The sequence below is a fragment of the Centruroides sculpturatus genome, unplaced genomic scaffold, assembly GCF_000671375.1.
Source record: "Centruroides sculpturatus isolate CEXI.00-Female unplaced genomic scaffold, Cexi_2.0 scaffold257, whole genome shotgun sequence".
NCBI lineage: Eukaryota > Metazoa > Arthropoda > Arachnida > Scorpiones > Buthidae > Centruroides > Centruroides sculpturatus.
The window spans coordinates 324290-348586 of NW_019384389.1; the positions used below are offsets into that span (position 1 = coordinate 324290).

General features: G+C 30.3%; 1 protein-coding gene across 1 annotated transcript in view; it reads left to right on the forward strand.

Annotated features, from left to right (window-relative positions):
• The first annotated feature begins 1754 nt into the window (after positions 1 to 1754).
• LOC111618177 (scavenger receptor class B member 1-like) overlaps positions 1755 to 24297 on the forward strand; it is a 64759-nt gene continuing 42216 nt past the window's right edge. The window contains exons 1-2 of the mRNA XM_023359640.1: positions 1755 to 2125; positions 23585 to 23746. Of these exons, the coding sequence (XP_023215408.1) occupies positions 2006 to 2125; positions 23585 to 23746 (282 nt within the window). The 5' untranslated portion in view covers positions 1755 to 2005. The remainder of the gene's footprint in view (positions 2126 to 23584; positions 23747 to 24297) is intronic.

Genomic DNA, 24297 nt, shown 5'->3' on the forward strand with positions numbered 1-24297 from the left:
TATATATTTATGAATTTAAAACGTCAATTAAACCGTTTTTGATAGTTTAATGGTAGACTTTGATCGAATTTTATCTTATCCCTATGATAAAACACGAAGATTATTGTAAAAATTTCTATAGTCATGAATTTTTTTTTTCTTATCAATATTGATTTAATAATTAAAGATATATTTAATATTATACGGAGAAATACATTGTATATCTTATTGATAAGAATTAGCTTATCCAAGTTCAAATAATATAATAAACTCGTCTCAACAAAAGAAAATTAGCTTTAAAAAGCGTATATTTTGCTAATTTATATCTTCTAAAATATACAAAATTGTTCCATATATCAAAATTCCACTATATAAAAGCTAAATATTACTTAAAACATTGTACAATATACACTTTCACGTAAGGGGTGGCCCAAAAGTCAGTTAACGTGCGGTGTGTGTGTTCCCGAATACACTAATATATTAATAAATGGTTAACTATGTTTACAACACGGTCTTCTTGATAAGAGATATATAACTTAAATTATGGAGCTCAACATAGAAATCATGAAAACATAACAATGATGTTGAGCTCCCTAATCGTTAATGTGTCTCCATAACTTCTATGAAAACACGTTAAAAAATATAATTAGATATTTAAGTGTTTGAATAAGACGGCAATTTAGTCCTTACAACGGCTAACTGACTTTTGGACCACCCTGTGAGTGTGGGTGTGTATGTATATACACCCTAACACAGGGAGTGGCCCAAAAGTTAGTTAGCCATTGCTACATCTTTAATTGATTTATATATATATAGTATATATATTTAAACGTATTATCTTCACTTGGGTGCAACTTACGAATTCTCATAGAGCCATGTGTTTAGGTGGTTGTCCATAAATGGAATCCATATTGGAAGGAAGGGAAGGGGTTCGTGGACGTCCGTTTTATTTCATTAAATTTTATACAGTTTATGGTTTCTACTTATGATGTTTATCATTCAAGGTTTCAAGGGAGTTTTGTTGGACGTCCTAAGAGGACAGGGAGTTTAACTTGGATAAATTGGGACCAGCAGTGGTGACTACGGGTAAAAAGGGCCCTAAATTAATCTTTTATAAGAAAATATTTCCCCGAAAAAATTGTACAGGAGGCCTCCTAATTCAAATTTACTTTAGGCCCCATTTAGCTACAACACGCTATTGACAAGGGGAGAGAGAGGGGCGGTTAAAAATTTCAAGAGAAAGGACGTAATTTATGGACAGCCCCTAGAGGACCCCAAACTTTGTTAGTATTATACTTGCCATTAGTGCCTCGAGAATGTACAATGTTTATATTTTAAACTGACATCCATATATGTATGTTAACTGTTATGATATATTGTATATAATACAGTTGTAACATAGCATTATGCAATATCATACAACAGAATAGTTTCGGAGTTAGATTTGCCCATAAGCTAAACAAGCAGCAGCAGCAGCTTAAGGCCTGGCATTTTTAACACGTATCGTTATCTGGTGTGGTATGTGTACACAAATACACTAGATAGAGCCCAACACTACAGAAATGTTTTAACGTTTAAAAAGTTCGATTTCTATACTTTAAAACGTGTTTAAATTCTCTCGTGGAATTTCGAAAAGAATTTAAAACTATCGAAAAACAGCTGATAAAGAATACAGTACACGAAACAAACACGAGGAGTTACGCGCGTGTTCTGTGGCCTCGCTTCCGTACAACCAATTAGACAGGCGTCACCCGCCATCACGTGCCAAAGTATATGCCTCTTCTATTATTAGTTCTACTTTGTGGGATGGACGTGTTGTTGTCGATTCGCTTTGTTTACTCTTCTTATTCACAATTTAAACAATAAAGGAAGAAAGGAAAAAAGTATTGAGGGCAGTTTTTGTCATGCGTGTATAATTACCCAATTGTTTTTTCTATTGTGCCAAACTTCAGATCGACTCGTAATTAAATAATTATTTTATTTTTTCTGTAATCCATCAGCTGATTTTATAGGAATCTTCGGGACAATGACGCTGTCACCAGTTGCTAAAACTGGAGTCCTAGTGACTTTCGGAGCTTTGTTCGCTTTAGCGGGTCTTCTACTTTACGTTCTATTTCCAAATATATTAAAATGGCAAGTAGAAAAGGTAAGTGAACTTTTTAAAAAAATTAATTTATAAATGATTTAAAATTCGGAGAATAATAATAATAATAATTATAAAAAAACTGTTCGATTCTTCCAATATTTCTGTCTCCTCTCCCTTTCTAAAATGACCTTTTCACTTGTGAAAAAAATGGACCATCCCGTCCACGTCCTTGTTTTCAATGCTTATTCAAAACTACGGGTGGTAGACCTTGAACGATATTTTTTCTTCCTACTTTATAACTTTAACCTCATACAAAACACACACACACACACACCGAGATTTGTTCATTGCTTTATTCGGATTTTTAAGCAAACTTTTCAAACTTTTTTTCTGCTTAAAAATTTGTATGGAAGAATGGAGCTGATTTGACATTATCTTAAAAGATTACCGAACACGTTCAAAGTACAAAATTATATTGATTGGTAGCGATAAATTATCTAATCGTAAGCTTTTCAAATAGTGGACTATCGAAATTATATGTACCTTAATAAAGATATGGTGCCGTATATAAAAATACCTTTGAACTTTCTCTTCCAAAAATGATACTAGTAGAAACGTTAAACGATACAATTCTCATACAATAACGGTGATTTTTCATGTAAATATTATAGATTTTTAGCATGTTTAACCGTCGTCGTACCTTCAACATAGTTTATGTATTCATTACAAACAGAATTGATGAATTCTCATGGGAGGTCCTATGATTAGAGGGGCCCTACACTTGCTATTAGTGTCTTGAAATGCACCATGTTTACATTTTAAACTGACACCTTTAAAGTATACTCTGATATATTGTGTATGGGGATTTTTGTTGTAAATATAGATTTTTAGTATGCTTTAACTGTCCGCATACCTTCAACATAGTTTACAATGCATTATGCACATAATTGTGTTCATGAGTGTGCATTCTCGTGGGGTCCTAAACCAGTTTGTTATTACTTACCATTTTAATGTCCTGAAAGGGTACCGTGTTTGTATTTTAAACTGTCACCCGCAAATTTTAAAGTATGTTCTGATGTATTGTACATACAGTTGTAACATGCATTATTATTATTCTACATAGTTTTACATATGGATTTGGATATGTAAGCTAAACAAGCTGCAGATTAGGGTTTCACGCTTTTATATGTATCATTATTTAGTGGAGGGAAAAGGCCTGTTAAATGTTATTGCTTAGAGAACAAGTCTAGTTTATATTAACACTATGTATACATAAATTAATTTAATGTTGCATGTAATAGGAGAATGCAAGGAATGTTGTTAATTTAAAAAATATAGCATAAAGTAACAGTAATTTATAAGTCTGTAAAACTGAAGAAACTGGCAAAAAGTCAATAACTTCTTGATACTGTGAGTCATTTTAGATAACTCCAGACAATTGAAAAATACTTTGAAGTGATTCTTCAATTTCTCTTCATTACTTTTTATTATATCAATCAAAATTATTAAATTAAGAAACTTTCTACACTCCCAAATGGAAATTTACATGAAATAATTATTTAATTCTACTTAAAAATCATTTGTAAAGTTTCATATTTCAGTTTTTTAAAAATTAAAATTAAATTAATTTGTCATTTTTCACTAAACTTTTCCTTCGCTATTTTATATTTGTACTGTACTGTTTTCTACACTATTAAACTTGACTCTTGTATTTTTGTAGCACTAAAGTAATGCCTTTTTTGTAAATCTTAAAATATTTAATTAAACTAATCCTGTAAATCAATTCTTCTTTAAATAGCAAATGGCATATAATTCACTAGATATAAAACAATTTATGTAAAAAATAAAATAATTTTTAATTTTACAACTAAAACTGGCAAACAGTGATAGGAATTTGGTGATGCAGGGATAAAAGAGTATGATCCCATTTATTTATAGACATTAGTGTGAAAAGAGAGAATTATATGACCATATCTTAATTAATCACATTTCCTTTTCTGAGATCTCTTCTAGATATTTACTTGAAAGAGAATGAAGGACTTCAAACTGAATAGAAAAAAATTTAGCATTCTTTGAGTCGTGAACTAGTGCTTTGTGTGTAGCAATCAAATTTCTTATCGTCTGAATTTCCTGCCTCCAACTAATAACTATATAACAAATATTTATATAACTATAAACTTATTATAGTCTAATAACATAATTTTAATATAACTTCGTCATTAAATTTTGATTCTATCCTTATGAAAGGAAGGAAAGAATCTATTTTTATTCAAATCAAAACATCTCAGTAAAAACTTGTCCTAGTAATTTAACAATTAAATTATTTTTAAACAATAAATATAGTAGAAATTTTAAATGCTTTTAATGAATTTGTTTATTTTTCAAAATTTTTGACATGTGATAGTCTTACATTCTTTATGTGGTGTTTAGTAAATCACTCTTGATTACAAAATAGTGATATTTACAATTTTAACTTTATACAGGGTCTGGCAGAATAATCTCCCAGTTCTGAAAGGTAAATGAGAAAGGCATCATAGATTCTATTGAAACTTTTACTATACAATCAGAAATAGCAATGATTACTATTTTGTTTCTTCAACCATGACTGTCAACAATGTGCTGAGATACTAAAAAAAAGTTATGAGAATGGAGTTGTCTTTGAGCAGCATACCATTCAGTTGTCATCATGGCATGGAATGGGAAGAATCATGCATTTGTTACTGATAAAAGTTTAAGAGCACTGTATTGGCATTAATAAGGTTTTGATGAGTAAAATACATCAAAACCTTATTAATGTTGATAGACAGTGCTCTTAAACTTTTATCTGATAATAATCTGGTGTGAAAAATTAATTATTTCTTCCTTTTGTTATTGAGACCTTTTTCAAAAATGGTGGCTGTGTCATTGCAACATAGCAATTATTTTCAGGCTCTATTGAAATGAAAAGGTTCCTGACAGGAAAACCACATTGTTATGGATTAGAAAATTCAGAGACACAGGTTCAGCTTTTACTGGTAGACTTTATAACATTTGAACACCATAGAATATTGAAGCAATAAGACAGGCTGTTACTAATTTTCCATGACATTCATCTGTTACGCATGTTCCCCTTAAAGAAATGTCTGATCAGAGTGTGAAAAGAATTTTACACAAAGACCTTAACTTCCATCCNCTGTTAATACTTAAATTAACAAGTTAACTTATGATAAAACATTAAAACTTTTAAATTTGTAATAGAATTCATTATGAAAAGTCCCCAACAAATAATTTATTTTGATTTAATTTTTTTTTTATAGTAATGAGTGTCGTGAACTTTCAGTTGTATTTTTAGAATGTTCAAGGCAAACTTTTTGCCTTGAACATTGTAAAAATAGATTCAGAAGTTCAACAATATTTAAAATATTAAATATTATTTAATTTAACTTGAATGTAATAATAGAAAATTGAATCCCTGATATTCGTGCCGTAAATTGGAGAAGATTGCGTACCTTTTATGGCATCTTCCGATCAGTTTCGTAGACTCAAAAAGTCTTCGAGGATGCTTCATATAATCTGAATAAAGTAATTTGAAGAGGATTTCCATATTAAAATTGATCCTTCATCAGGAAACTCATACATATATACCCATATTGTATATAATACAGTTGTAACATGCATTATTATTATTCTACATAGTTTTACATATGGATTTGGATATGTAAGCTAAACAAGCTGCAGATTAGGGTTTCACGCTTTTATATGTATCATTATTTAGTGGAGGGAAAAGGCCTGTTAAATGTTATTGCTTAGAGAACAAGTCTAGTTTATATTAACACTATGTATACATAAATTAATTTAATGTTGCATGTAATAGGAGAATGCAAGGAATGTTGTTAATTTAAAAAATATAGCATAAAGTAACAGTAATTTATAAGTCTGTAAAACTGAAGAAACTGGCAAAAAGTCAATAACTTCTTGATACTGTGAGTCATTTTAGATAACTCCAGACAATTGAAAAATACTTTGAAGTGATTCTTCAATTTCTCTTCATTACTTTTTATTATATCAATCAAAATTATTAAATTAAGAAANGCAGAAATTATCTTGTTTTGATGTTGAGTAAAGATAATTTTGAAAATTTTAAGAATTTTGCAAGATTCTGATAAGAAAAATATATGAGATTAAAGTCAAGTCTGTCATATCTGTGAAAATATTTATGCAAATATTGTAGCAAGGCCCATTAGTTATTAAGAATGCAGAGATTGAAGGTCGAAACCGAACTACTTTCGATTATTCGACCTTCCATTTAAGGTTGTTTACATTAACTGCAAGATTTTCAATTATTAAATTGTCTCTTGTTCAGTTCTTTTCTAGACCAAGCATGTATTTAGTTATAAAGACTTTTCTGTATTAATTATGTAGAAGAGGTGCAAGCAAGAGGAGATACAGAAGGAGCATTCAAGATACAGGGATGCTTCTTCTGTAACTTCTCCTGCTAGCAACTTCTACAGCATTTCTTCTATCGTGATTCCTACTAGCTCCAGCAGAAGAGCCCCAAAATGTTCTCTGGCAGAGGGCCGGGCCCACAAAAGTTAGTACAGCATGCAGAATCTTATGGAAAATTAACGTTTCTTTCAATAAATAGTGGTTAAAAAATTGCTTTAATTAATGCCGTTCCTACATGTTTTTGGTTTTAGGAGGAAGGTGGTTCCCTCCTGCACCCACAGTCACATGTTTTTTTTTGGTTTATTTGTATAAGGCAACGCGACACGTGGCGATCTGTCTGAGAGTGGATGTTTCCCGGGAAGATTTTTTAAGGTAAACTGGCCCCTATTTAGATGTTAAACGTGAAGAAAACCCGGAAAATTCCACGTCGCAAGGCACGAATCCACGACAGTGGTTTTATTCATTTATCCTCTGGTGGGTGTTACGTCTTTTCCCCCACGCGAATTTTGAATGCATTTAACCTTTATGTAACTAAATGATAGAGTGGCGGGTTATAACTTCATGGGGCACAGGCGAATTTGAATTAGGGGTCCCGTGTACAGTGTTGACTTCAGACATTTTACTTCGGGGGAATTTTTAAGGAAAATATTTTCTTGTAATAGATTGATTTGGGGGCCCCAGACAATTTCCCTGTTTGCCCATAGAGTAACGCGTCAGTGACGATATTGAATATGTTCATCCCCTGATGAATCCAATATTATTATTCGATTATTTTGTCAAATAAATGAGGGCTACAAATAGAAGATCGAAGTTGGATTCATAGTTCAATTTATAAAGTTAAATGAGGCGAAAATATTGACTTTTATACATCAATTTAGTGTCAATATACCTCGAACTCGCCTTTATTTTGTTATCGAATATTTAAACGAATCCATAAATCGAAATGTCTTTCGTAACGAAAGTAAAGTCGATATTTAGGATTCACTCGATTCGAATTATTTAAATTAATATTATATAATTTAACGTTTAATAATAATTTAATATATTTTAAACATTAAGCAAAGTGTACGCTTTTACAACCGAAATGGATGACGCTAAAAGCGGGATTGTAATGCCGAGGTCTGTCCTGATTACACGATTTAATGGCTTATTTTTTCAGGTGTTTAATACAGTAACACCTATGTAAAGCGGAATCGCAGGATACCGAATATTTTTTCCTGTTTGGCAGGTTCCGTTTTGTACAGGTTTCAAAAGGAAAGTGTCAAACAAAGGAGATTTTCGTGCATTTAACTAATGAAAGTAACACGATTGATGGCGACTCCGATCGATGGCATCATTGAATTTTATTAACTTAATATCATCTTTTAATATCAAGATTTAATTGCTAAATTTATAGAATTAGCAATTACTTCCTGCGAGTTTCTTAGTATCTTTGCAATAAGTTTATTAATTACTTTATAAATTCCTCCTTAATTAAAGATTAAAACCTTATATAGTTAATAACACGCCATAACATAATAACACGTCTTTACATGATTTTTTTTACTGTTAATACTTAAATTAACAAGTTAACTTATGAAAAAAGGGGGTTTTCTGTTCGATATATGGATGTTTGTATTGTGTTTTAGGGCAGGATTTTTGTTTACCCTCTTTGAAGCTTAATAACTCTTGTGTCTTTCGTCGAAAATTTCTGAAATTTTGCAGGGAGATTCGTGCATTAGGGGCATTGCTGCTATTAAATTTTGGTGGTAAAAGATAGAAGGGGGAAAACAGGTACAGGTAGAGAGGCCTTGATGAAGATTTTACTGGTTATTAGCATTGACAATTTTTTCTAAATAAAATTCGTCTCTACCTTCAAAATTAAGTTTTTTTTTGGTCATTTTATAATAATTAATAATATAAAAAAATTTAAAAATAAAATCTGGTAACAGATGGCGCCACACACAATTTTAACTTTTTGTTACCGGGAAAGTTACGCAACTCGTTGCTGGATTGTTTTTAAGTGTGAAGTTAGGAAAAAACGTATAAGAAATATAAAAATATGTATTATTTTCTTACTATTTTTATATATTGTTATGCAAAAGTGTTCATAATCTTGATAAAACGAATGAACCCTTAAGGAAATTCGTTTTATCATTAAACTGTACATAAGTTGACGTCGCGCGAATTAAAACGTACACCATTTTTACGTCACTTTGGCCTCATTTTTATATTATTTCAATGAGAAAATTTAAAAAAAACGACCTAACAGCGGACACACTGAAAAACTGAACATGTTCACAATCTGAGGTATAAAAAATATAACAGAAATGGGTAAAATAGGTAAGAAAAATGGTGAGTTTATTTGTTGATATAATATCACTTAACGAACACTCGATACAGTGAACTGTGAACGGACCCAGCTAAACCATTCACTATATCACTGTGTACGTACGTACTTAAAACTACAATAAATACTAAACACTATACTATCTCTACCCTAAATTCCATACAATTGTAACTTTATAAAATTAATACACGACCCCCCTATAACACTGTTGATTTTTCCGTTTTATATGAATTCCATGTTGTACGAGTCACTTAGATTTTACAAATACGTGTGCCGGGCTGTGAACGGCTTTTACGTATTTGTAAAAATCTACGTATTTGTAAAAATCTAAGGTACTCGTAAAACATGGAATTCATATAAAATGGAAAAATCAACAGTGTTATAGGGGGGGTCGACTGGTACTTTACATAAATAGCCTACATATGCTACTTCATAATTGCAATTTCCTCCTTAAAATCATCGTTATCCACTCATTTTAACACTAAATTTAATATATTTATAAAACGATCTTGTGATTAGAATCAGCTGATTGCAATCAGATAATGAAATGCTGATATTTACTTGCCCTCAAAGTAACGAAGGTCGCGATCTGTTACAGTCTTTGGCAGATTTGTTGCATTAAATTAATTAAATATTTATATATTCGTATTTAAAAGAAATGCTATTTCGTTCTGTTTTCATAACAAGATGTATTTGGTAATTCTGTTCTACGCTCATCTGTTATCAATTGGCAGGTGATAACAACCTACTGTGATGCTGTTGTGACAGTACAGTTTGTGCCACCAAGTACCCGAGGAATATTGCAACATGCTGTTGATAATTTTTGTCAATTTTGTAAGAAATGGCAAACATGAATTTTAAATTTCAGTATATTGTAGATTTCTTGTGAAATAGTAAATTTGATAGTGTTTATATGCAGAGGGTGTTTCTAGGTGGCAAGCAGCTAAAGTGGAAAGCCAATACAGATTGGTGACAAAGCAAGCAACTGTTTGCTAGAGTCACATTGCAATTAGAAGAACTTCATAGGAAATGACTCAAAGATTCGTTTTCAATACGAAATTTTAATATCTGTAGGTGATTTAAAGGATTTAATCATCTCATTAAATCCTACTTATTACGTTCACTTCTAAAGGAGCATTTTTTTCTGTTTTAAATGTTATAACTTACACATAAATATTAAGAATACATAAAACGATATTGCAAAGTAGTTATAAATTTCGTTTAATATAACGTCTAGTTTCTATTTCTATATATACATATATAAATTGATACATCATGTTTACAGCAGCGACTGTATCGTTGGGAACATTGTCATATGTTACATGTACTGTAATTATAAGTTATGTTTCCTAAGAGGCTTTATCTCTCGATTCTTACCTCGTCACGGAGTTTTATATATATATATATATATATAAAGTAAAAAGGTATTTTTATTTTGGTACAAGAATTATATAATACAGTACTTTATACATTAAAAATGGCATTACAAATATCTCAAACAGTATTTAAAGTTAAGTATTGTAATGTCTTATTTTACAATCTCTATATAACTTTTTATAGTTTTAATATATTGTCTCATATCAGAGTTGATATAACAGTTGCAAAATTTTACTTTTCACATATTTCTTTTATCCTGCAGCTGCAAATGATATAAAAAACCGTCTCTCATTTTAGGAAGTTACATAACTCTAATTTTTTCTCCATACTTTCTGTTCTGTGGGCATTAAGACGCTTTTTTTAGGACGTGTTTGGCCAATACCACAAGCCCACAAGTGTCCAAACGGTCCCGTTCTCTGAACACTGTGAGTTCGGTCATGGGTTCGCGCCTTGCCAGGACGGGCTAGCCACGTGGAATTTTTTAGGTTTCCTCCACATCTGTAACGCCTGAATAGAGGCCAGTAATCCTTAAAAAGACCTCTCGAAAGGCAACCCCTAAGACAGATCGCCCAAGTGTTGCAAAGGTTCTATCCTTGAAACTATTTTAATCTAATTTATTTTACTTTCAATGTAAAATAAAGCAGATAAAAATGCTCAAAGATGATAATAAATACGTTTTTGAGTATTCAAGGATGACCATGAAAAATAACTTTAGAAGATAACGCATTCAACAATGATAATGAACTTCTTTTCTTCGTGAATGCAGATGATAAAATCAAGGCAACAGAATTAATTTTCCTTTGTGTAAAGATGGTGAATTAGATTATAATTGATTTTATATGATATAGTTATCAGTTGTACGTTCATCTGTTATCAAATAACACGTATTAGCCATGATACTCTTATGGATAATGGCGATACAGTTTGTATTATAAAATACTGAGAATGTGTCCTGGAATATAGAGAGGCCTAAAAAGCGCTTGTTACAAATTATTCATTCCTCCCTTTGCTTTTCTTTATTTTTTAAAAAATATAATACATTTTTTGATAGACTGAAGATACGAGGATAAGGGGAATATTCCAAACTATTCCACATACAGAAAATGGATAGCTGCTGGGCTTCACAACTTCTTAGAGTAACTGCTGCTATCCATATTTTATAATAATGAGTTGGTTTGATGGGATGTGGCAAAGCAACAGATGGGCGATCTACCAAAGAGGAGATCCCTCTCGGGAAGTTTTTTTTAATGGTAAATTAGACACGTGAAAGATACTCCGAAAACTTCACGTTGGTGAGGCATGAACCCACGACTAACCTTTATTGTTTATTGATTTTTTTATCCACTCGGTCACTGGTGGACTTTGTTTTTTAATATTCAAGAACCATTGAAGAATATTTCCTTTTGAGCTCACAGAAAAATATTTAAATTAGCAACAATATCGCTTGTTTAAATATGTTAAGAAACAGTGTTAAACTTCAATTTAAATTTTTGATCGTATTTCATAATACAATAATAAATTGCGATTTGTATAGTCTCGGTTGAAGATTGTATCATTCATAAAATTCTAAAAATAACAAAAAGTAAACTGCTTTCTGCTTTACAATTGCTTTCTGTTGACCATCTTTGCCAATTTGTTATTTAATTAATTACAAATTTCGAGTTAAATTAAAGCTATTTTAATTCAAACATGAAATTAAACACGAAAATTTAGATTATAGTTGAGACAATAAAAAATTCTAATTCATTATTACCTATTTTTAACTTTACATAATGGAATCTTTTATTTGTAATTGGAAGTAATATTCCATATAATATTTCATCTACAAAAAGATAATAGAAAGCCATTTGCGTGACTCTACAAAAAAAACATTTACTCAGAGATCTTCAATGCACTTAGCGATTAAACAGATGCATTACTTGCATAACTAATACTGTATATAAAAATGTACAGTTAAAATCAATGACGCGTTACAGCTTCATGGATTCCAGGCAAATTTGAATTAAGGGGCCCCAATTACTTCAGATATTTTTCTTCCGGGGGTAAGATTTTCTTATAAAAGATTAGTTTGGGCCACTTGGTTGGGGGCTCCAGGCAGTTGCTCTGTTTGACCATAAGATAAAGCACCCATTTATACGTAAACAATTATTATTTGATGTGCATAAAGGGCATGGAGGAACCACATATTAAGTGCCAAAAAGATAGGTGCCCTTAACATGTTACTCCACTCATTTTACTCAATTTTTATGCGGTTATGATACCCACCAGTGGACAAGAGGTTCCGTTTCCTAGAACAATGGTCATGGGTTCGCGCTTCGCCAGGACGGGCTGGCCACGTGGAGTTTTCCGGGTTTTCTCCACGTCTGTAACGCCTAAATAAAGGCTAAGTACCCTTAAAAGTTCCCTAGGTAGATCGCCCAAGTGTTGCGTTGCCGTAACTTAACTAAACAAACAAATAAACAATACACTACAAGGTATTGTAAAACCTGTGTAAACCGGAATCGCAGAGTACCGAATATTTTTTTCATATTTGGCAACTTTCTGTTCTGAGCAGGTTTGTTTTTAATTAACATAATCGTCCTTCCAGAAGAATTTTTTCCGCTTAAAAGCAGGTTTCCGTTTTATTCAGGTTCCGCTTTAAACAGGTTTTACTTGATATAATGTCTTTTAATCTTTACCATATTATGGATTAATAAATAAATAAGATAAAATCAACAAAAATATTTTCTTGTTTTCATTCTAAAATGGCATTAATTAAGAAATGAAGGAAGTGAATGGTGGTTTTTCTTTTCTACTTAAAATGAATTGCAGATTTATTACTATTGTTAACAAACGTACAGAGCGTAAATATTTTATTATAATTATTTGCTTAATAATATCAATAAGCATTTATAAATTAAGAATATTTAATTTAATAAATCCTGGATAAATCTTGATTTAGCTTATTAAATTCGTTTGTAAAGAAAATTGAAAAATCCAATAAATTAATAGCTTTGATCTAATTAAATCGATAATTTTAACCCTTAACTGGTTTTGTAAATTTTACAATCATAACTGGTATCATGGGGGCTGCGCAGCCCCCAAGCAAAATTTGCCTTTAGAGAGCAAGTTTAACAATGCGACAGTTCAAAACTACATAAATGCTAAATGGAACCCTTCTTTAGTATAATCAACTTTTATTTATTTATATAATTTTCTTTACTTAATTATTACAAGAGATCACAAAATTGTTACAACTTTTGGTGTATGCTTTTTTTAACAAAACAAAAATCTACCCTATTGTAAGTTTTTACCAAAGATATTTTTTTTTTCTTATTCTTAAGAAAGTAATCTTATAAAAAAGTATCTCTTATAGCCTCTAACTATCATTTGTTAAAAAACCACAGGTAATATAATCACTTCTATTTTTAAGACTCAGGAACATATTAATGCAATTACGTAGTTCAGTCTTGAGAGTTATCACATAGTATTTTTATAGTACTATGCACTTTGCAAATAAATTTCAAACAACTGTTGCACTTAGTAGCATACTTACCATCTTTTTTTCCAGCACAAAATGACAACATACTCTTTTCAGGAGATTTTGGCTTGATCTAGCAATTTGTATAATATTATCATCTATTAGCAGTTCAAATGATTCTTTGGTAGTCATTTTGAATTTTTGATGAAAGATTAAAATATCTTTGCAAAATAATTGTAAAAATAAAAAAACCATAAAAACACATTTCCACAAAAAACCAGCGTAACTGGTATCGTGGGGGCTGCGCGGCCCCCAGAAGGTATGTAGCTCCATTCTTGTAAGTGCTACAGGGCCAAACATTTGGCACTTGCTAAGAGTCACGACGTAATGAGATTACATAAAATGGCAGCTGCGCACGATATTTAGTTTTTTAAAAAATCATAAAAATATGATGCGTGGGGGCCGTGTGGCCCCCATAAAACCAGTTAAGGGTTAATAAGAACGTGTGAAGGATATCGATATTTCAATGAATTATGGTTTTTAAATTATCAACGAAATTCATAAACACGCTCTCATTACATACTAATGTGTTCGGTTGTCAATACAAAAAGAACTGCTGGAATAACGTCAAATTGAAGTAAACGTCTACGAGTTAGACTCGATATAGCGCCACCCTCTTAAAGCGCCAAACAATAGCTTGCTTGTAAACGGATATTTCACGTAAATATTAAATAAAAGAACCCATCGGTATATGAATTACAAAATTCTGCAAGATATATATGACATTGTTATCATCAAATTACGGAGATTTTGGTTTGGTTTCACGTGAAAACAACATTTATAAAAAACGTCGGGTTAATTTTATGTTAGATTTATAATACAGGGTGATCAAAAAACCTGTGTGCACTCCCTATTACAAAAGACACAGCGACTAGTGATCATCCTGTAGGTTCGATCAATAGCATTATCGTGTTGATCTGAAATAAGGCATTGTGTAATATCGCCATCTAAATTTACAATCTAAACATTATGTAAATTCGAAAAAAACATCAGAAATTATCGATTTTTATTAGAAGGAATTATTAAATATTATATTATTCTTCTACGGTATGATCTATATTACGTGATCAATACGCAGTGGTGCACGAAATCATCCATACATAGTTTTATTAGGCCGAAATCTTTATTTAAATTACAATAGCAGAGAGTGACGTATAAAAGAAGGCTTGTATTCAGCATGGCTGCATTACAGCAAAATATTGTTTTGGACCTTTTGCAGGACGCTTTTCTAGAACCCGATATTCTCAATTTAAACTAGATATGGGCATATACCTTCCTCGAATACTATTACTGTATTACCTATAATATCACACCATACGTATAGACAGCACTTCTTCAGAACCACTTGTTTAACACCTAAACAGGGGCCAATTTCCCTTAAAAAACATCCAATCCATGGAGGCATTTTCCTTCTGCAGATCGCCCATGTATCGCATTGCCGTATACGAAGAAAACCATAAAGTATTCGAATTCGAGAGAAGTATTGATTGCCCATCTTTAAAACCACGAGGCTACTTTCTTTATGGGAGGATTCCTAAAGGAAAAAGATTTTTCAAAAACAACCGCAAACAATAATGTAACTGAGAGAAATAATCATCCAGGCCCTAACACGGTAACCCCCGTAAACCGTACTGTTAAATGATTATTGTTATTTCTAGCGTTAATTAACTTATAAATTGTGTTCTTAATACATCGTAAATGATGTTTATTCGAATCTTTTTAATATAATTTATACAGTTTGTATAGATAAAAGCATCGATGCTACGATCGATTATTTTATCCATACAAAGCTCTACTACAGTATTTTATTACGGAAGTTGCTCTCATATACACCACGTACCAGCTATTGAGAAATACAAGGTCTACTTCTGTAGATAGAATATAGGAGTTTTTATAGTTCTATTATACATAAAAAGTAGATTTTAATATAATAAAATTGAAAATTTAATATAAAAGAATTTTATATTAAAAATTTGTAAAAATTATTTAATGACTTTAATAATAATAATTTTTTTTGTATATTTGAATATGAATAATTCTGATTTTCTTTTTAAAAATTATTTTTTTAAACTTTTTTACGAGTTTTATTAGACGAAAATCTTATTAAATGTTCTTTTTTAAAGATTAAAAAATTGTTTTATCTGGTTTAGCTATTGGCACAAGGTTTAAGGATATAAGGAAATGGTTTTAAATTGCTTTGATAAGATGTTAATTACTTGTTTTTTTAATCATTTTATTAATTTTATTGTGAAAAAATATAAAAATTTGAATATGAAATTGTTAAAATATTTTTAAAACTAATTTTTATCTTTGTTCGGTAGTTTAAATTATGATAGATAAACTTTCCATTGCTGAAATACAATATGTAATTCAATTCCTCTTGTAATTTTTAAAAATTTTATCTATTTAAATCCGTTAAATTTTATTTTTTACCTAAAATTTGTTAAATATATTAATTAAATTTTAAGTTCACAACAGTTAACTATGATTAAAGCAATATAAAAGTCATACAAATTACATTTCTTGTTGCTAACAGATCATTTTTCATCTGTAGGAGGGTATGCTTCTCAAATATCTAATAATAATAAATAAAAAATAATGTTCCAAATATAAAAATTATGGAAATATTTCAAGAATAAAAACTTTAACAATAAAAAAATTAATAATTATTATTTTAGGAGCTTAGAACTGCATTTAACTTTGATATCAATCTAGAAAGACTTGTATGAAATTAATGACTTTGATAACATATTAATTCTTTTTTTCTATTTTTCTAATATTTTTATTAATATTATTGTGAAAAAAAAATATATTAAAATTTGCATTTATATTTAAAAAAATAATAATGATTTTAAGAGGATAAGAACTGGTATCATGTGTCAAGTACAAGACTAAGAAAGGCAGAAAGACTTTGTATACAGTTAAACACAGTTTTTAACCCCTAAAATTATTATATTTTAATTTAAAAACTGAAAAATATTGTAATATTTATTATTAATTCCATAATAATAAAAATAAATAAATAGAAAAAAAAAACTTTCTGTCTGGTATAACTTCAGTAATGTTGTTGAATGTGAAAATTGAATTGACAATTATAAGATAATATTGTGCGATCCGTCCACTTTATAGAAGGGAGGAAACGTTAGAGAGGGACGTAAAAGTATAAAGTTGCGTTTGTTGACCTATCATGATTAAGGAGGAATTAAGTTTGGAGTGTTAGAGAAATCTGCTACAAAGAATTATGACTTTTATCGCCCTTTGTGGATGCTGGAGATAGTTTTATTGTGAATATATATATTTTTTCTATATTCGTCCTTGAGTCTTTTTAATCTAATTATGTTCATTAAAGAAAATAAACCTTAACTTAATTCATAAATGTGATAGAATTCCCGGAACTCTCCTCTTTCGCTTTTTTTTTTAAATGTAGACAGATGATGCGGATGTTACGTAAGACGATGATGATGTCAGTTTGAAGTATTATTATTATTGTTTTTTTTAAATAAATAAATGTGTTTTATTATCTTTAGATAAAATGTTTTTTTTTTTTTTAAATTTACTTTGTTCGTGTTAAAGTACTGTTTTAGATTTTAAAACTACATTCGCGTTGTTAAGACGCACGCGTCAGTGTAAGAGATGCGACGCGACGCGACGATGTGGTTGATACATACCTCTTAAATAGTAATTTTAGTTTTGTTTTTATATAAAAATTAAATGATAGAAAAATTTATTAGTAATCTAAAAAAATGTAATTTTAACAGTGAGATTTTTTTAAGTAAAAATTCTTATAAATATTACCGTTTTCGCTTCTCCCTTGGCGCCCGGCGCGTCGCTTAGCTGAAAACTAAATATTAATAAATCTTCCGATTATTTTTTTTTCGTTCGTTCCTTTGTTCGTGCATTATTTTTATCAAATCAAAACATTTCTTAATTCAACGTGTTGACAAATTTAATCGACCCGTTTTATTTCGATTGATTAAGGGCGCGATGCGAATTGCGTCGCGTCGCGAGCGTATTTATCATTTTGTTTACAAATTACGAACGCACAAAATAATTTTTTAAACGAATGTCTCATGTGTTTAAATAAAATTCACTTCGGCAATTTTCGGGGGTGAATAGTTTTTTCAAACGCACGCGCTACTGTAAAACGTGACGGACAGATTCTTAATCTCCTGCATTTCTTAGGAATTAAGATAATTAAATAAAATTCAGACTTTTTAAACCTTCATACACGTTTTGTCCACAAAATAAAACATATTTTAGGATTAAAAAATATCTGAATCTAAGATTCTTAATCTGTCTATCATGCTTTTATTTATATTTATTTATCCCTTTTACAATGCAGCAATCTCTGTCATATTCATCCTTAAAATTATGAGTAAAGCACAATAAATGCATTAATTCTTCATTCTAAAGATGATCTAGTTCTTTTATATTGAGGACAATATGACTGTACTTATTTGAAGATCATAAATACTACTGCAGTACTATGAATAGTAATACATTAATGGAGTAAAATATAAAATCTATAGTGTTTAGTTTTATATAATATACCACATATAACATAATGCAAACCATGAATAAAAGATAATTGTTGTTGCTGTGTGAGTCTAAATGGTATATAAATGCGGAAGGATCCACTCTGAATATATACAGTATATTATTAATTGCCAAACTCTCTATCTTGAGTACATTTTGTTATTAAAATTCTTTCCATTCTGCGAGCAATAAGAATTTTGTATGACCTTCATTGGTTTAACAATGCTAGCTGATAAGGAATGAAGTGTTTAATACATCTAGGTGCACCAATGAAAATTTTTAAGCATCTGACCCTGAATTGAATCTGATATATTAGAGTTTCAGGCTGATACTTCTGCTGTCTGGGTTATTTAGCTGTCTTTTATAAAAGTTAAAATCTTGTTTGTAAAACTTGAGATTTTTGATGTCCTCAACCAGGACTGTGGAGTCTGTAGACTGAGTCCCGACTTGTAGAATTTTAGAAAGTCCATCTCCAACTTCTGTCTCTAAATAATAATTTAAATTATACTTTGATTACATTAACTCTAAACAGTACTTCATCACTACCAAGTGAATCATAGAGTCATTTTTTCAGTGTGTTTCAGGTGAATCATCAGGCATTCCTGTTGAAACTTAAAGTACATATCTTTTCACCATTACCACTATCATTTTCATCTTCAACTACACATTACATACAAAACATTTTTCATTTATGGTTTAGTAAAGTATTCTAAAACATTAGATTTAACCCGAATCTACTTAGCCATTTTATATAAGTCTTTTGACAATCAAAACTTAGAATGAGCAGACATAAAATGTATTCATATATAAATTTCTAAAAAGAAAATCAAAAGTAATTAGTGGTATCTAAAGAAAGATCATGAAGTAGGGGAGTCATCATAAAATAAGATCTTGCATTACAAGAGGCTCATATAATACAAAATAGGAGGTTAATGCTCCTATTAGAAGCTTAATATAAAGACATAGTAGAAAAATGAGTCAGAGTTCTCTACAATGAATTTGCTTCTGACTCAAACTGTTTACTCCATGACTACGCAGACCTGTCCTGTACAGACTTTATCTGAGATTCAAGATAAGAGAAATATATTTAGAAATTATCTCATCTAATCTGAGGACAGTTGTTAATTTCAAGATGTTATAATGTAATGTTGAATATCTTCATGTATATTTGAGACAGTATAAGTGATTGGACATTGGCCCAATATGGACCCAATCACTCACAGTGCCTCATAATTGGGTCATTATAACTTTAAACATGATAAAAGCAAAACACTGGTTTGTTTTTATCATGTTTGAAGTTATTTTATTTAAGCTATAAAATATGTAATAGTATTAGTCCATCATCAATGATGAATTTTATAAATACTGTATGATATTGAATTTATGTAAATAAACTGAAACAGTAAGGAGTACACTATTAAAAGAACAAATGCATTTCAAGATGAACTCATTGACAAAAATCACATACACAGATAGAATTGTCCAATTATTGCAATACAGTATATAGCTATGTCTTAGACCAATTGTCGCCAATCTTGATCACTGCATTCAGAATTTTTACCGTACCAGTTGATTGAAGGTGTTTAAATGCCAAGATTGTCTGTAAGATGCAGTCAATGACATTATGCACCACCTGATGGAATTTGAGAATGGCCACATTAGGTCAAGGGAAGCAGGATGTCCATTTTCTTAAATTGCTTATTATCTTGACTGTTCTGATTTGATTGTGGAGGTGTTGGTGGCATAGACAGACATATACAGTGGACAAGCCTGGATGTCTCAGATAGTCCAACAGGAGAGCTAATTGTTGGACCAAGCACAAACAGTTGCAATGGCACCTATACCCATTAGCCAGAACAGGTACAAAATTCTGGCTTTTCCTGTACCATTGTCTGGAGAGTAGCAGAAGCAAATTTGCATGCACAGCAACCACTAATCACCCTGTCATTGCTAATTTTGTTTGTAGTGATGCCAATGTAATGGATGACAATAATGTTAGTATGCCACTCAAAAGTAATAGTGAGATTGAATTGCTTACCAGGAGGATCTCTGGTGAGCAATTCAATCCAGAGGTGCCTCCAGACTATGAAAAAATGGGCAGCAGAAGCTATAAAAAAGGGCCTTGTACATTATGCAAGGATCTTCAAACTCCATGATTCAACATCAATCAGTGCTCCCACAAGGTGGTGCTGCATGCACCTGGGGCTAACTTGGCATTAAAAATAAGGAATGGGTTTTGGTCAACATACAATGAAGTTGTATAGGTCAATGGACAAATATTATTCATTAGTTTCTTTTATATTTGTAGAATAGGTAAGAAGTCAAGAATTTTCTGTTGTTTGGGGCCACCTTAGGGATTAGAAAAGGGCAACTGAGACAAAAAGGGAGCATGGAGCATGTGCCCAATGTATGGGTGCCCTTGATTCAATCTCACTATTACTTTTAAGTGACAAACAGTTTCCATTGCCAGTATTCTGGTTTGAAGAGCCATCTTGCATGACAATTGGCACTCCTTATACTAGTGTGAGGGATGTTGATGGCACAGCAATATATTCAAGAAGTCCTGTATCCTCATGTTGCTTTTCATGGCAATGCTTATCAGCCATTTTCCAGCTAGGGTTTTCTAAGGAAGTGTCTCCATTATGTTTTGACACTTCCTTGGTCATCTGAATATCCAAGTAGAAAAACTTCACTATGTATTTAATATAGCAGACATGTCTGTTATATAAACTGAACACCATATCTAATGTCCTATAAATTAGAATGATTAGATAGCAATATATCTAATGTCATCAATTAATGAATTGTTTTTGATAATCTGATGATCTAGAAATATTATTTCATATGAATATGTAGAAATGTCCATAACGTTGTTATTATGATATATTAATATTCGGCCAATGGCATAACTTGTATAGTATAAGTTCAAGTAGCAATGAGCTGAGTACTAAAGTATTGAAAGATCAAAAATATATTATTTTATACTGAAAAACAAAAAAGTGCCCAACACTGCAGACATACCTAGATTTAATCAAGTAAAATAAATAAATGTTTCAATCAGCAGAATGTATTTTTGTCAAAACAGTCAAACAAATGTTTTTGACTGTTTTGAATAGTCATCAAGTTCTAAACAAAAGGTTAATACAAATTGTTTAGAATGTCATTTATTTATATTTAATTCTGTTAAAAAGTAAGTTAATAAAGAAACTAATTTATTGATCACATAACTCATTTAAGCTCATGTACACAAGTGCTGATAGTTTAATATTAATATTAATTAATATGTGTTATTACTTGTTTAAATATGATTATCTATTTATAAGTTGATGATAAAAATAGTCTCATTTCAATTAGTTCTCTATTATTAAAGAATAAGTTAATCAATATTTTTATTATATTTCAGTCTATTTTACAATTAATTAAATTAAATTAATTTGTCATTTTTCACTAAACTTTTCCTTCGCTATTTTATATTTGTACTGTACTGTTTTCTACACTATTAAACTTGACTCTTGTATTTTTGTAGCACTAAAGTAATGCCTTTTTTGTAAATCTTAAAATATTTAATTAAACTAATCCTGTAAATCAATTCTTCTTTAAATAGCAAATGGCATATAATTCACTAGATATAAAACAATTTATGTAAAAAATAAAATAATTTTTAATTTTACAACTAAAACTGGCAAACAGTGATAGGAATTTGGTGATGCAGGGATAAAAGAGTATGATCCCATTTATTTATAGACATTAGTGTGAAAAGAGAGAATTATATGACCATATCTTAATTAATCACATTTCCTTTTCTGAGATCTCTTCTAGATATTTACTTGAAAGAGAATGAAGGACTTCAAACTGAATAGAAAAAAATTTAGCATTCTTTGAGTCGTGAACTAGTGCTTTGTGTGTAGCAATCAAATTTCTTATCGTCTGAATTTCCTGCCTCCAACTAATAACTATATAACAAATATTTATATAACTATAAACTTATTATAGTCTAATAACATAATTTTAATATAACTTCGTCATTAAATTTTGATTCTATCCTTATGAAAGGAAGGAAAGAATCTATTTTTATTCAAATCAAAACATCTCAGTAAAAACTTGTCCTAGTAATTTAACAATTAAATTATTTTTAAACAATAAATATAGTAGAAATTTTAAATGCTTTTAATGAATTTGTTTATTTTTCAAAATTTTTGACATGTGATAGTCTTACATTCTTTATGTGGTGTTTAGTAAATCACTCTTGATTACAAAATAGTGATATTTACAATTTTAACTTTATACAGGGTCTGGCAGAATAATCTCCCAGTTCTGAAAGGTAAATGAGAAAGGCATCATAGATTCTATTGAAACTTTTACTATACAATCAGAAATAGCAATGATTACTATTTTGTTTCTTCAACCATGACTGTCAACAATGTGCTGAGATACTAAAAAAAAGTTATGAGAATGGAGTTGTCTTTGAGCAGCATACCATTCAGTTGTCATCATGGCATGGAATGGGAAGAATCATGCATTTGTTACTGATAAAAGTTTAAGAGCACTGTATTGGCATTAATAAGGTTTTGATGAGTAAAATACATCAAAACCTTATTAATGTTGATAGACAGTGCTCTTAAACTTTTATCTGATAATAATCTGGTGTGAAAAATTAATTATTTCTTCCTTTTGTTATTGAGACCTTTTTCAAAAATGGTGGCTGTGTCATTGCAACATAGCAATTATTTTCAGGCTCTATTGAAATGAAAAGGTTCCTGACAGGAAAACCACATTGTTATGGATTAGAAAATTCAGAGACACAGGTTCAGCTTTTACTGGTAGACTTTATAACATTTGAACACCATAGAATATTGAAGCAATAAGACAGGCTGTTACTAATTTTCCATGACATTCATCTGTTACGCATGTTCCCCTTAAAGAAATGTCTGATCAGAGTGTGAAAAGAATTTTACACAAAGACCTTAACTTCCATCCATACAATAAAATGCAGGAATTCACTAAACTGCAACTGGGCCAATCATTAAGTATTGGAATTTTTCAGTGTCTATACCTCTGATTTCAGAGCCATACAATCTCTTCAATAAACTGTCTTGTTATGTGATTATGGGGTTTAAAATTGGATAAGTCATGACTTTTTAATGTTGACCATACATGGATGAGGTTATTCATTCACTAATTCTGATAAAAAAAAACTTTGATTGAAAAAAAAATTAAAAACTGGTTTTTTCACACCACTGTGAAAAAAGACATTCTTTATTTCTTTTATATAAAACAAAAATTTTTTGCAGTTATATTAAATTCAAGAAAAATTTTTAAATTTTTATTTTAGAGATTAATATTATCTGAAGAGTCAGAGATGTATGAACAGTGGAAAGAACCATCATTACCTATTTATTTGGAAATATACTTGTTTAATATTACTAATCCTGAAGATGTAGAAGCTAATATTAGTAAACCAATTGTTGAAGAAGTTGGACCATTTTCATTCAGGTAAAAATTTTCTTTAGATCAAATAAAGTTTATGATATTTTTTTATGATACAGGTCAACCATTGCTAATCCATCAATCAATAATGCGGTTCCAACAATAATCCAGCAATAATTTTGGATAACATAATTTCAAATTTGCTAAGTTGCTGCTATTGTTTGTGGTGCTTAAGTTGCCAGATGTATGATAATTAATTATCTTTTCTATGCAATAGTATGTCATTATGTGACAAAAATTTTCATTTAATGCTTCTTTTTTCTTTATTAACCACCTTGTACTGATTTACAGGGTATGAAGTGGCTAGTTGTTGGGTTAAGCGTATTCTAACCACTCTGTGATATGGCAAAATCATTAACCTATCACTCTACAGTTCTCAATGATGCCTGATTAGTGATGATCAATCTATTATTTTAATTAATTAAATCAAATCATAATTAATTTGATATGGCTTCCAGCTTTACAAAGACAGTAAAAAACAAAAACAACAAACATTATTTACAATATAATTTAATATTTCTTATTACACAGGTAACAATTATATATGTATATGTATAT